We start from the raw sequence: 12578 nt of genomic DNA, 5'->3' as shown, positions 1-12578 counted from the left end.
TACTTCTCTAGACCATCTGTCATCTGTACAACGGGCTACGTGGCCTGCCCATCTCCATTTAAGTTTAAGGGCATATTGCTCAGTATCAATAATATTGGTTTTTCTGCGAATATTTTCACTTTTATGTTTGTCGCGTAATTTTATTCCGAGAATACTCCTTTCTATCGCACGTTGGCATGAACGTATTTTGGCTTTTGTTTTGTTTTTGAAAATCCAAGTTTGTGCTCCATATGTAAGGCAAGGCAGCAGGCAAGAATCCACTACCTTTTTCTTAACTTAATTGGGAGCTTACCTTTGAGGATTTCTTTTAAGCCCCAATGCTTCAGTAGATACTCCTTCTAAAAATCTCATTACACTTGCAACGTATCTTGTCAAGAACACACATGCGCACATCGGTGCGTAAGTATAGTAAGGTTGTATGAGTAAGGTTTTCTATTAAACCTTATTCAACCTGTAAAGATGGATAGAGGCACTTCTTGAAACTGATTTCGTTAATGCGATATTTACCTACAGCATTGAAGGCTATTATCTAGACTACTTATAGTAGACCCGACCCAGTAATACAAAGAAACAGATACTTCGAACACCCAGAAAATGAATTGCTTGCAATGTTAACAGATCCCCAGCGGCATATTCGTGAATTAGCTGCACGTCGAATTTCGAAAGCTAGATCAGGAACATCAAAACCATTGCGTCTGTTTCAGTTACCAAATATTAACTTTAACCCAACAGCATACTACGGTCATTTGAATTGGCAGGAAAGTTTTACTGAACCACCGCTATTAAAATCTGTAACCCAAGATAAAATTCGATTGTTTATTGAGTAGAAAGAAGAAGGATAACTGGATTTACTACCTTGCCACACTCAGAAAGACCACAGTAGGAAGAACCGTTGGAACTGTGACCGAAGCTTTAGCCACTTCATGCGATAAAACATCGGGAGACGGATTTGTAAGAGCCCAGATCGATTCGAGGAAAGCGATACTAAAATTCGACAGCAAGAAGGATGTTAACATCACCTAAACATTTCAATTAAATAATAATTTAGCTAATTCGAATTGTTACTACTTTATTTTTATGTATAAAAGATTCTTATGATTTTCGGTCTTTATCTTAAAAACAAAAGATCTTTGCTCTCGAATATCCTTTGGCCTTTTTGCTATATATCTTTAACTTTCGCATGACTCCGGAGGCAGAAGATTAATTCCGAATGCTATCAAACTCCGTACTATATTTACAGTCAGGATTTAGTAGCACCGTTTAGTCACCGTGCTCCTATAAAAACCCAACTTTTTTTCTTCATATGTATGTGACCCACCCTAATATAAGAGCCATAGTTTGCATTATGCTCATTATTTTTATTTTAAGTGAAACTTCTTCATGTGTTTTAGTTAGTATCATTCATTAGAAACTCTTCTTCTCTGCAGTCTGAGGATATCCTTTCAAATTCTGTTATATTATTAATGTATATCATGGCGGCATCTATGCTCGATGCCTATTTGACTATTTATATCAGAATAGACAATTTCGACCATATTAAATAAAATATTTCAAGTCAAATTATAAATTTACGGTCCAACTTCTTAGCAAGTTGACACTAGACTATTAAGTTAAACTTAGTTTTAAACTAACCGCAACTTAATTTGGTCCGAAGTGCAATGAAAGTATGACAATTATAATAAATTATTCATCTTGAGTTCACGTATAATTTTTAATACGAGAGGTATTGTAATTAAATAATATAGAAAACTATCATTGTCATAGAATAATAATACAAAATTTAAAAAGGGTATATTTAGGCAATCAAATGTCATATTCAATAAAGTAAAATAATATTTACAATTAGCCAGATATTCGTAGCTAGGTAACTATTTCACTGTAGTTTCAATTTGCTTACATAAACAATATATAGTATATTTGACGAAGCTCATAGAAATCTATAAATAAGTATAATGTTTAACTTAATGTCATCTTTGGTAATCTTTCACTTCTGTTGATTTGTAAAAGTGACATCTATTCAAAATACTGCGAACATAGTAAACGTAAAATTTTACTTAAAGCGTAGTTTTTTTATATTTAATCATAGATGGCGCTTAACACAGTATGGTTCATTACTTTTCAACATTTGCTTGAAATGTAGACAGTTTCGTTTAAACAAGTTTAGTGGAAAGATGTTAAATATAGAAGAGCATTACTTTTAATTTTATTATATTTGAGGAAATATAGATGGTACGTACTGAATGTTGTTTCTCACATTCTTGTTAATTCAACTGTTATATTAACGCACGCATAGGTAACATTTGTAGTATACAAGTATAAATAGAAAATGAAATGTATAGTAGTCTGTAAGAAACAAACTATTTTTTAATGATTTAGTCAATTAAAACTATAACTCAGCAAGAATGATACCGTCTGTTATATTTTTAGTTCAAGATGTAATGTTCTTAATGTAAGTGCAATTTTAATTAGTATCAATTAAGAATACAATCAATAATAAAACGATAGTCTATGTTTTCTTTAATTTTTGACAGGAAAGGTTTTTACACAACGGAGTAGGGAGATATTTTTGTTAATGATATGAAATTATGCATTTCGAATGCGAAATATGAAATCCACGCGTAGCAATTTCGTGTACCTATGCGTACACAATTTCCGAAAAACAAAAGTTATAGTCTTGTCTCCTATACAAAAGATATATTTCCAAAATCTAGATTGGCACAGCAAGGGAAATAATTATCCACGATGAAAAACTGTCATATCTCAGATTCGTTGACGACACATTCCTACTATCCTAATAATGTAGCGTAAAGAACTATCGTAGATGACCCAAGACTTAGATAAAGAAAGTCGTAAAACTAGACTTCAAATAAACATCTTAGAATCAAAACCTTGACAAACTCCATACCGGTACCTATTGGACTTAAAGGATACGAGATTAAGTATGTCCAAGGAAATGTATATTACATTCCTGGGCCAGATCATTTCCTACACAGATCGTAGTTTCAAAAATAGTCAACATTAGAATAGCAAATGCGTGGAAGAAATATTAATCACTAAAAGCAATAATTTAAAACAGAGACTTTTTATGTATATAAATCAATTAAATTCTATACGACTCCCAAAATTGGGCCTTCAACAATGCCCAATTTAAAAAAAATTATGTTGGTCAAAGAGCAATGAAAAGAAGTTTACCAAAAATAAATAAAAGATATAGGGTTATAAATATTTACATTAGGAACATGACAAGGATACTCTTTGTAATGTCCTCTACAAAGAGTATTCGAAAGGACAAATTGTGTCCTACTTTGCGAGAAGCTGAGAAGTGGAGTAAAGCTATAATGAGTTGGTACAAAAAAACTGGAAAAAGGATAAAAGGCGAATAGTACAATAGATGGGAAGACGATATAAAACTGCCTGCAGGAATGGTTTGGTCAGGGCGAGAAAGCGTAGAATGTAAGGGTCTGGAGGAGTAACAATTTTGTCAGTCACGTTAAGTTTTATATGTATTTTAAAGTCAGTTAGGTTTTCAAAGTAAGTTTGTCAATGTAAAACCACTTGCGAATGCATTTTACGACTTATATATTTTAATGAACAAACAAAGACCAATAAATAAACTTATGAGTCAATACAGCTAGGTAAACTCCCTACGCGCTGAATCATCGCTAATGTATTATACCTTAATGTTTTCCTGATAGACTATTGTAGTAAAAATAAAACAGCCACGCCACATAGATTGAGATTGACAGAAGGGGAAAATATACACTATGGAAGTCGTGATAACCAGATAGAAAAATGTGCAATTCTTACAAAAATATACTATAGGTATTATACTTGTCTTAGCTCTCAATTATTTCGACAAGTCGTTTATATAGATAAAAATAAATTTACTAGGTATTAAATTGTTAATTAGATTACATTTGGACCAAGGACGGCGAAGCTCTGTGTTCATACCCAAAAGAAAGCATCGAATTCTAAACCTGCTTCTTCAAGTTCTTAAATTCGTATTTAAAGATGAAGCGTTGACCCTTTTTATAAAAATCGCTGTTGTAAATAACATGATTTTTATTCGCATGCAGTTGCAATACAATTCTGTATATCTGTGGACGTGTATTTGTAATACTATTACACTTAGTGAGGCACACTTAGTAATTGGAACTTTCCTAAATCGAGGTAAAAACTCTGTTTTTTTATTAAGAATTGGTAGGTTTTTGACGAAATTTAAAAAATACGTCACATTACAAGGCAAATATATTATAGAATTAAAAAAAGAAATGAAATAATATACTAAACATTAATTTTATATACATAGCTGAGACACGTGGTTTGTCTGATTCAATAGCTCAACATATGTCAAAGTATCATAATTCAAAATGTGACTTTATAACTACCACTAATAGGACATCACGCATTTCTGCATCATTGCGTTTCGTTGATATATTTTCTTGATAGGCAAGTAGTCAGCCATTTGTGCCTGACACACGTCAACAATATTTGAGTCTAAGAATTGTCATGTTTACTTCAGCGTACGACATGTGTTTATCACGAAGTAAGTGCAGAGTAACAGTGCTATGAACTATGAAGTATGTGACATATTCAGTTGTAAGAAGGAGGCTTGACTAAGGTATAGAGAGAGATAGATCTCTCTATCTCACTCTGTGTTGTTTCATGTCGGATATTTAAATTAAATTTAATTAACGTGGTTTCATTACTTTATATGTACTTTTTAAAATACTTTATATAGAAAGCTATATATATAATTTCGATTATATTGGTTAAAGAAGTTTTAGGTAACCTAAAAGTTGTACTCGCGTGAACCAATAACGAACGCATGGAGCGTTGAATATCATTGTGAACCCAATGCGAAACTTTTGCCCTAATTTTTAACTGTCTCGAATACAGTTAATTATTTTAAGGACAAATAACAACTTTCGATTGTAATAATTTGCAAACCAGTTAAGTTTATAAAGTAAATGTGACCTCATTGCTCTTACAAAAGTTATTGCATACTTATTAAATAGCTTACACGCAGAAAACTCTCTCTATGTCATTAATGGTGAATTAAAGATTGCAAAAGAAAAGTATATCACTCAACGTAAAAAGTTTACAATTCAAAGAAATATTTAGTTACGTTTACTACGCAAGTGTTATAGCAATAATTCGCGGAAAACTATTTTAAGTTAGCCTGAAAATTGGTTTATTATCATTATACTCGTATTGTTTTTGCCTTATGCCCTAGAGCTATGCTACTCGATAGCTACTACTGTTCTTGCTGCTGTGTACCTATTTACAAATTGTACACATATTATTTCAGATGGAGTTAAAGATTTTCCTCCTTGGTGTACTGTTATTTACATCATATAGTGACGCTTTGCGTTTGTTGGTGTTCTTCCCTATGCCCGCAAAAAGTCACAGTATTTTAGGTCATGGCGTCGTCGACAATCTCTTAGCGGCAGGACACGAAGTGAGTATTTTAATAAAAAAGATATATAATATAATATATATATATAGAAATTTTGGCGTCTTGATATTGAGATTTATATGCGCGTAATCGCCTACAAAAAGACAATGCGAGAAAGCAATTATCGACGAATCGCGACGCAGTCGTTTATTTATTTAAATAATTTCTTATCGCGGGCAATGCGCTATCGTTTGGCTGTAGTTTTTCCTTCTATTCCCTAAGTGATAATGTCCAAAGTCGAAAAAATAGTATCACGTAACATGATCGTGATTGGTCAAGGCTGTTTACCAACGATCATGCGGCTATATAGGTACATTTAGTTTTATTCAAGCATTCAATTCAATCCATGTATTATAAGGCCCTGGCCGAGTGATGGCTAATTAACTTATTCAATAACTACAGTCTTTGAAGGGGTCTTAATTTTTATGTTTTATTGAAGGCTGGCAAGACAAGTGTTTTAAATCCAAATCTAAAGTCAAATAAATAGTTCGAAATATAGCTAACTAAATAATAGCTATATTTCTATGTATGTTCTAATATAATTATGCTGGGATTCAAACCTTATGTAATTTAAGAGGTTCCGGTCCAAATTGAGGCTGTAGTTGCCGTAACTCATATTTTCTGTTATTTTTTTTTTGTATCCTGTATAGTTAGGTTTACCAATTATGGTAAATCTTAATAAAAGTTAACATCTTAAATGCTGATTGTCCGCAACTAGAAGACTTTATTTGATTATTTGTGTAAATAATTTTCTGAACCCGCATGGCATGTGTGGACTTTCTTATTTTAATAAATAAATAAACTATCATGAAGCGATTATGTCGTCAAAATATAAAAAAAATATGATTTGGGATGTCCTTGCTGATTTTCCTTTGAATTAAGAATGTTAAACCTAATAGCTAAAAAAACATAAATATGCGTAATTAATCGCTTAATTCTCATAAGTTTAATATATTTATTATAATGGTTGTAGCAAGCACGCGTTAGCCAGTCAAGATAGTTGAACTCATAAAACGTATAGCTTTAAGGGTTTTTTTTTCATAAATTTATTGATACAATTATTAACTACTTCTTGTGTTGGAAAAGGGAAGGCATGTTATCGTCTTAATTTCGTTGCAAGATTGGTTCTTACAATATTTCTTTTAAATTACAGATTGTGCATATAACTTCTTTCCCAAAAGAGAAAACTGTACCAAATTTAATGGAGATAAATGTTTCTAAAGTAGGTGAAAGGATAAAAAAATCTCTTTTTAAACGTAAGTAGAGTTTTTATATTCTTTAAAAAAATGGCGTAGATTTGACCATTTGATAAACGCAGAGTATATGAAATAACTACGCACGAATTACAAAAAAATCATACAAGCGAAGGAGAAATCTCAAATTATATTTGATTGATTAAGTCATTTTAATACCTAATGAAAATAACATATTTATTAATCTGGCTAAAAATATACTCATAAATCATAACTATACTATAAAGTTTTATTTACTTGAAATATCTTTTCATATAGGTAACCAAGTACACTTATGAACATCAACAGAAAATATGTCAAATTGATTCTAAATTAACATTTACTAGCACTTCGAAATTCTAAGTTGTACGCTCTACGTTACCCTAGTTTACAGTCAGCATGGTCACTGATTTATTTAATTCGTAAACCAACAGCTAACATAAATTATATACAAGAAATATACTAAACATATAGCCAAACATGGAATAAATAAGATATACAAAAATGTTCAAACATTTACTTATATTGATTTTTATAATAAAAATTAACACGTAAAACCTGTGAAAAAAATCGGCTTTGGTATGTGATTGGGTATGTATGTGAGGGTTTGCTCATGATGCAGGTGATTTTGCGTTATAAATATTCCTAACACTCCGAACACACGAAACAAGCTGCGCACCCCCCGGCTGCATCACAGAAACAAAAACAAGACAAACAGTTCCCCGTCAGCCAGCCTAACTGCCATATGTAAAGGGAGTTACAGATAGAATTAGCCGGATCCTAAAACAAGCTTCTATTAATACAATTTTCAAGCCGCACAAGAAGATTCAGCAATTCATAAGACCTATCAAAAGTAACACTCCGTTGCTAGTTGCAGGTATATACAAACTGGATTGCGACTGTGGCCTGTCTTACATAGGGCAAACTAAACGCAATATGTCCAGCAGATTCAAAGAACACATTGCGGACATAAGACATAGACGACACAAAAAATTAGCAGTCTGTGAACACACACTAGATAGGCCTATCCATTACATACGATTTGACCAACTTAAAGTACTTGCGAAAGAAAAAAGCTTCTTCCCAAGATTGGTACGCGAAGACATTGAAATAAAAAAACACTCCAATTTCAATAGAGAAGACGGCCTAAAAGTATCAAACACCTGGGATCCAATAATAGCCAAACTAAAACCCCAAGACAAACAATCCGCGAAAATAGAGGACACCGTGAGTCATTTCTGCGGGCACCTTTAAGTTTTAGTTAAATTATCAAAAAAGACATACCTACGATATCAGAGGCCTAGTTCTGTAGTGACCAGCTTTTTTAGTTGCTCAAATTACACATTTTCTAACAATATTATCTTTATTTTCATTTTTTCAGATGAAGACCTAACATTAAGAAAAATTGCGCAAACGAAATTAGACCCTATTCTTCTAATGGGATTTATTTACGAAGTGCACAGACAAGTTATTGATGATCCAGGCGTATTGGAATTGTTTGAAAACCCAAACCATAAGTTTGACGGAGTCATTATAGAGTGGTTCTTCTCCAAATTTGTCGCGGGGTTTGTAACGCCTATAATTTTTTTACTAGCAAAAATAGATATATTAAATCAAAAAAGTTTTTATGATATTTTAAGGTAGGAAAACTGTATACTGAAATAATAAGTTAAATTGACTGTTTTATATTTATATCATACAGATTATATTCATATTATACATTATTCATGATAAATATTTATATCAAGCATAGCCACATAAATTAAATATTTCCTTTTTGGCATTCAGAAGTGTAAAAAGACACCCAAATGAATAAATTATTTTTAACTATGTATTGAAATAACGTCTAATGACATCTAATTTCGAATTACAGTATTGCACCGTTATTCAAGTCACCGCTGATTTGGGTCGCTACAACAGAAGCCCATTGGCAAGTCCTAGAAGTGATTGATGGGCCAAGCAACCCGGCTTACAATGTAGACCTCTTTTCGACGAACTCTCTTCCTCTCAACTTGTTCCAAAGGACAGAAGAGCTATATACCATGGTTAAGAGATATATACTATACAGGTGTGAATTATATATTTATAGTCTAAAATTTTCATAAATCATTTGACAAACTTTAAATTAAAAAATAGTGTGTGGAGTCCCTCCGCGTGGAAGAAGTGAAACTTCGTAATGTGGAAATTAATGACGAAAATAATCTCCTATGTCTCTGTCTCTTTCTATTCCCCCTTCCCAGGAGTGCTTTCTTACCCCCTCCATGGTAACGTTAAACGTTTAACGCAACCTTGTTGGAAGTCGCATTAGAATTTTCACTTCAATAAACAATAAAAAATAAAATAAATCAATGGCGCTGCAACCTGTTTATGTCTGGGACTTAGGTATCTGTTTCATGATCATTTGTTAATCGAATAGGTAAGTAGGTGATCAGCCTTCTGTGTCAGACGCACGCCGTCGACTTTTTGGGTCTAAGACAAGCCGGTTTCCTCACGATGTTTTCCTTCACCGTTTGAGCTAATGTTAAATGCGCACATAGAAAGAAAATCCATTGGTACACAGCCGGGAATCAAATCTACGGCCTCAGGGACGAGAGTCGCACGCTGAAGCCACTAGACCAACACAGCTCAATAAACACAATGCTACTCGCAGTTCAATACTTTTTGCGACGTATCCTATCGTTTCTACTTAATAATATTTTCTAATGTATATTTTATTTCTAATTTATATAAAAATGTGAGTAATTAGTTGATCAATGTGTTTTCGTTTTTGACCAAATACAACGCAGGCAACGCAACCACTAAAATAGGCGACATGGACTTTCGTTTACCCCAATATCATTCAAATAAAAACCAAAATATTTTACATTTAGAAATTAATCGTTTCAGTTATTACATAACACCAAAAGAGAAGAATATCTATGAGTCAGCATTAACGCCAATAGCTAGAAAACGAGGCGTAACACTGCCTACATTTGACGAGGCGGCTTACAACGCATCTTTGTTGTTAATTACTTCCCATCCATCTATAGGAACTCCTTATAAACTGCCCCAAAACGCCAAATTTGTTGCTGGATATCATATCAGTACTGTGGTTAAGCCACTGCCACAGGTAAGTTATTACGAGTAACACTAGCTTAAGGGTTTCATATAGGTTTCTCTTACATCGCGCTTGCTTTCTAGTATTATTTACGTTACGTTATTGATGTACTTTCTCATTGAAATTGGTCAATAAGGCAACTAAGATTTTACCGTACAATACAGTTGTACAATATAACTGTGAGGCATGAATTTTCCCGACGTCATGCGATCGTCAAGAAGCACGCTACTCAAACGTGACGAAAACACACACAATTGTTCTTGTTCTCATTAACATCTAATTTTTTTTCCAATATATAAGTATAATTCCAGCGCCTTAATTTAAATTCATTGACCGTATACAGTTTAAAAACTTAACTTATTTCTATATTTTTACAGGACCTGAAAAAGTTAATAGACAACGCGAAAAATGGAGTGGTATACTTTAGTATGGGTTCAAATCTGAAGAGTTCTGATATGAGTGAAAAAATGAAAAATGATTTACTAAAAATGTTCGCAAAATTGTATGAAACAGTGATATGGAAATTTGAAGATGACCTAGAAAATGTACCTAAGAATGTGCATCTTGTAAAATGGGCACCGCAACAGAGTATCTTAGGTATGTATAAATCCTGGCCCAATTGTAGATTTGCTCATGTCCTTGCCACATATGTCCAGTTAATAATAATATAGGGAACGGGAATGAACAAAAATATATTATTTTGGAATTCCAAGGGAAACAGAAATTGAATTGAATTTGTGAATTGATTCGAATATTCTAATACACAAAACAGCAAAAAATAAGTATAAACAAATACATCCACCGTATCATCACCATACCATACAATTTCTTAATATTTGTTTTTCAGCTCATCCAAACCTCAAATTTTTCATTACACACGGTGGCCAACTTTCAACAACAGAAGCTATACATTTCGGTGTCCCAGTCATAGGAATTCCTATCTTGGGTGATCAATATGTGAACATGAATTCAGTTAGTAACAAGGGCTTTGGGATCACTGTAAAGTGGTCCGAAGATAGCATAATTTCTGATTTAACAGCTGCGATCAAAGAGATAAACACAAATCCAATGTAAGTATTTGCTTTTACACATAATATTTAAAATAACGGCTACAAAGAGTACCCTATTAAGAATTGTGTTCTTTATGAAGACAGTCATAAAATATTATATTACAGTAATCGTTCATTGAATAAAAGCAGTTTTATTTAACTATAATATTATCAATTTCGTTTATGTTGTACAATGTACATAGAAGTGTAGACATTTGTTTTTTTATATATTGTCGATGATGACATGACATGGCGTAGTTACATTTTATATTGAGTCAAAATAGTTTTACATTTTATTCAAAATTACAGATACACGACAAAAGCCAAAGAGTTATCAGAAATATACCACAACCGTCAGGTGAGCCCAGGCAAGGACCTGGTCTACTGGGTGGAGTATGTGATTGCAACGAGCGGCGCACTCCATTTGAGATCACCAGGATTATCTTTACCCCTTTATAAAAAACTTTACTTGGATTTATTAGCGCTGATTATAATAGTTGTGTACTTCTTAACGAAGAAACTCCGGCCTATAATTTGTAAGCGGTGTCGGCGTCGACCCGGTAAGAAGGAAAAGTCAAAGTAAATGATTTGGAAAATGTAATTAATGAATAATATACTCCATATTCTTTTATAGATGCTGTTGGATTATTAAAAAAAATATTGTTGTTACGTATTTGGTAAAAATCGTTCGTTTAAGAACGTTCTAGCTTCCTAGATTATTTTTTATTTAGGAGTGATTTTAACTTTTTCTTGTTGTCTTTTGTTAAAATAGCTTTTACACATTAAGAAAAACACTTTTTGAACGGATTAAAGCTATGTATTATAATTATAAGTTTTTCAACTATTTCTTGTCGCTCTCTGATGATACTAGAAGTCCCTAACATATGTACCGGAGCTATCAAGAGTATATATGCTTCCTTAGATTTTAAATCAGCTGTTAACTGATTGAGTATTATGACTTGCATCGTAGTCGATTTGCATCGATTTTTGAACATATACGTCAGAGCTTTGCGTCAGCTGCTCATGTCATTATAATAATCTATATCACAGGGCTTATAAATCTCCAACATTCAAGTCAAAACAGTCTAATGTTAATAACAGTAGTTTCATTTGTCAAAGATATTGCGACGGACAACTCCGAGAACAATCGTATGTCGTTATTTGTAGAAATATAATGCAGATAATGCAAATCATCTATGATGCAAGTCTAATACTCGATCAGTTATCAGTTGACATAGAATCCAAGGAAGTATAAATACCCTTCATAGCTCCGGTACATAAATTACGCACTTAAACTATGATCAGAGAGCGACAAGAAATAGTTGAAATTACTCCTAAAATGCATGTTTCAAACACTAATAATTTCTTATGGTACTAAAATTTCAAGCGTATTTATACGTATTCAAATTCATTTAACGAAACATGACACTTATAATTGTTTGTTAACCTTGAAAATGGCATTAACATATAGCCAGTTCACTAGACGATACTTTGGGGTATTAAATACATTATAATATAGTGCGTCATACACATTGAACAATAAAAAAGTATTTTAAATTTGAATTAAAAAACTGATAATGAATGCTTATTTTCTATATTTAATATATAAGCAGATTTTTAATGAATTAAGTATGTGTAATTTATATGTATAAAAGTTACATTTTTATTATTTTTCTTACATCCTTTTAAAGTGACGAAATGATAAGTGTATAATAATTATCAAATCTAGTAGGTAACTTTAA

At 32.4% G+C, this 12578-nt stretch overlaps 1 protein-coding gene across 2 annotated transcripts; it reads left to right on the top strand.

The window, feature by feature from the left end:
- Positions 1–2152: 2152 nt before the first annotated feature.
- Positions 2153–11469, top strand: LOC123709337 (UDP-glucosyltransferase 2-like). Of its 2 annotated transcripts, none has more exons than XM_045660583.1 (9): positions 2153–2229; positions 5312–5461; positions 6612–6714; positions 8072–8255; positions 8564–8758; positions 9577–9799; positions 10165–10384; positions 10635–10857; positions 11146–11469. In XM_045660583.1, exons 1-9 carry the CDS (start codon positions 2227–2229, stop codon positions 11417–11419), a joined length of 1575 nt encoding a protein of 524 aa, XP_045516539.1. In that variant the 5' UTR covers positions 2153–2226; the 3' UTR covers positions 11420–11469. The 2 variants fall into 2 exon arrangements, with proteins under 2 accessions (XP_045516539.1, XP_045516540.1); XM_045660584.1 differs by lacking the exon at positions 2153–2229 and adding an exon at positions 3930–4170.
- Positions 11470–12578: the final 1109 nt, after the last annotated feature.

The sequence above is a fragment of the Pieris brassicae genome, chromosome 5 (genome assembly GCF_905147105.1).
Source record: "Pieris brassicae chromosome 5, ilPieBrab1.1, whole genome shotgun sequence".
In the NCBI taxonomy this organism is placed as follows: domain Eukaryota; kingdom Metazoa; phylum Arthropoda; class Insecta; order Lepidoptera; family Pieridae; genus Pieris; species Pieris brassicae.
This window is presented reverse-complemented; position numbering and strand designations above follow the sequence as displayed.